Genomic DNA, 2999 nt, shown 5'->3' with positions numbered 1-2999 from the left:
TTTATATTACAATTCATAACAGTAGCAAAATTACAGTTACGAAGTAGCAATGAAAATAATTTTATGGTTGGGGGTTACCACAACATGAGGAACTATATATTAAAGGATTGCAGCATTAGGAAGGTTGAGAAACACAGCTCTGAAGCAATGTTTTTTAACCTTTTTAAACTCAGGGCACACTTGAACCTATAGTTAAACTTCCACAGCACACTTAAGTTATGTTGACCAAAAAAAGAGTAAAAAAAAGAATATACTTACTGTGCTTTGAACTTCTTTCAAAGATAATTTGGTGAATGATCTTGAACAATTTTGGCATACCTAAGATCTTCTCCCAGCACTCCAGCGTGCCATGCCAGTTGAAAACACTGTCCTAAAGGCTGCTGCCCTGACGTCAACCTCACTATTTGCAGAGGGCAGCTGAGGCTCAGGATAAGATTATTTCTCCTTGCATTTACCAGGATTTCTAATACTTTTAATCTTAGCCAAAGTGTAGATATTACCTCAGATATGAAATTTGATACTAGTACGTTTGTTAAAATAAGATTTTTCAGTACTATATAATCTCTCAGTTGGTGTTAACATCTAGAAATTAACTGAAGTTTTCAAAAATGCCAAAGTAGGTATATATGTTACCCCCATTTTGTATGGTTTTTCCAGATTCAAGAGTGACAGGACATACTTCTCTGTCTGATTTAGAACACAGAAATATCTTACTCTGTTTAGATTGAGCACCGATTTTGTGCAGAGTAGGAGTTGGTCAGTCACCCTTCAAGTTTGAGGGAGAGTGGGCTCAAATCATATTGCCCATTTTCATGCACTGCTGTGTAGTGTGCAAGAAGTGACTGTTCTGGGCAGTGCCTGTGGCTCAAAGGAGTAGGGCTCCAGCCCCATATACTGGAAGTAGCGGGTTCAAACCCAGCCCTGGTCAAAAACTGCAAATAAAAAAAAGTGACTGTTCTCATTAGATTTCTGGCACAGTTTAGATTTTTGGCCCCAGATTTTGGAACCAGGGGCCAAAACTCCTAAAGGCTCCTGTGTAGATATGAGGTAGGTGGAGGTTGCCCCAGGCCAGGTTATGTCCCCTTTGCTTTGGCAGCCCTCGTGATGAAATTAGATCAAGAACAAATTTTTGGCTTGGGACCTGTATCTCAGCAGCTAGGAAACTGGCCGCATACATGGGCTGGTGGGTTTGAACCCAGCCCAGGGCTGGCAAACAACAATGACAACTACAACAACTAAAAACAACCAAGTGTTGTGGTGGGCACCTGTAGTTCCAGCTACTTGGGAGGCTGAGGCAATAGAATTGCTTAAGCCCAAGAGTTGGAGGTTGCTGTGAGCTATGACGCCACGGCACTCTACCAAGGGTGACCTGGTAAGACTATCTCAAAAAAAAAAAAAAAAAAGGACCAAATTTTAAGAAGCCTATAATTTTTTTTAAAAAGAGACTTTGTAGCCCTCGGTAGAGTGCTGTGGCATCACAGCTCACAGTAACCTCCAGCTCTTGGGCTTAGGTGATTCTCTTGCCTCAGCCTCCCAAGTAGCTGGGACTACAGTCACCTGCCACAACGCCCAACTAATTTTTTGTTGCAGTTTTGGCCAGGCCGGGTTCAAACCCACCACCCTCCATATATGGGGGCTAGTGTCCTCCTCACTGAGCCACAGGCACTGTCCAAGAAGCCTATAATTTAAAACCAAGTCACCTTCAGTATGTCAATATAAATCAGGATGTGGAAATCTTTTTCACTTAATCTTTTGGAGTTTGGTTTTTCCCCACTTTGCAAAGTGTTGTGTTATCCTCAGTGGTCTAATTCTTGGGCCTTTAGGGTTGTTTTTGATTGGAATTATCCACAGCCTAGGAATTCATATTGTATTTTGTATAATATCCTTGTATTTAAGACTTTACTAGGGATCTCAATGCTTTATTCCCATTTTCTTCATAGATCTAAGTTCAAATTTTATGTTGACATGAAGAAATTAGTTCTGATAAGCAGTAGCCACATCAACAGTAGTTCACAGGTGTCTTAAGCCAGATTCATACTTTTCCTCTTAACATTGAGCCAATAAATTGGATGACTTTACAATAAATAAAATAGAAAGGTGTGATATTTTATGTGTAAATGAATTTCTTTTTAATAGGTTTGAATTTCCTGAACAGTTACCCCTTGATGAATTTTTGCAAAAAACAGATCCTAAGGACCCTGCAAATTACATTCTTCATGCAGTCCTGGTTCACAGTGGAGATAACCATGGTGGACATTATGTGGTTTATCTAAACCCCAAAGGGGATGGCAAAGTAAGTGTTGGGGTTCAGGTGGAACGTGATGCTCATTAGGAGATTAACACTAATGTTCTGTAGCATTTCTGCTTCCTACTTGATGAACTTGTTAGCTCAGCGTTCCTTCCTGGCATCTAATTGATCTGTCTGTTCTCTGGTTGCTAAGTGCTATTTTCCTGTCTATTTCACTGCTGAAAATTTAAAGGTAAATAATAAACTAGTGATTGTACTTCTCTTTGTTAGTAATTAACACTTTGATAGAATCCATTGTATCTTAGTAGATCCTTATTTCCCTGCATATGAATTAACAGGCATCATTGTCCACAGTGCAGGCCTGCGCAGGGAGGCCGTGTTGCTTGTGCCTTGTTCTGTGTGCCCGCCTTCCATGGTGTCCTCTTCCATGTGGCTTCATCATGCGACTATTATCATAACCCTGTGGAGAATAGAGCACACAATGCCCATTTTCAGATGAGGGTCTCAGAATCCATGTCTAAGACCACATACAGGAACAGAGCGAGGGTTGAGGCCAGCCAGCCAGGGGAACTTGTTGGAGGGATACCCTCAGCACAGCCCAGCAATGAAAAATACTTGTAACTATAGCATTTATGACCATTTTAAAATGTCTTGTCCAGTGAGATTGAGTGATAACTGCTTTGACAGAATTACACAAATTAAGATAACATCCCCTGTAATTTTATAACCACTGCATGAACTTTTTTTTTTT

General features: G+C 40.4%; 1 protein-coding gene across 1 annotated transcript in view; it reads left to right on the top strand.

The window, feature by feature from the left end:
* USP7 (ubiquitin specific peptidase 7) overlaps positions 1-2999 on the top strand; it is a 40398-nt gene that overhangs the window by 22089 nt on the left and 15310 nt on the right. Inside the window, exon 12 of the mRNA XM_023508218.1 lies at positions 2058-2318. Coding sequence (XP_023363986.1) covers positions 2058-2318 — 261 coding nt within the window. The remainder of the gene's footprint in view (positions 1-2057; positions 2319-2999) is intronic.

Source organism: Otolemur garnettii, unplaced genomic scaffold, assembly GCF_000181295.1.
Source record: "Otolemur garnettii isolate 467f Iridium unplaced genomic scaffold, OtoGar3 scaffold00232, whole genome shotgun sequence".
Lineage (NCBI taxonomy): Eukaryota > Metazoa > Chordata > Mammalia > Primates > Galagidae > Otolemur > Otolemur garnettii.
Note: the sequence above shows the minus strand (reverse complement) of the source record. Positions and strands in the feature narration are given on the sequence as shown.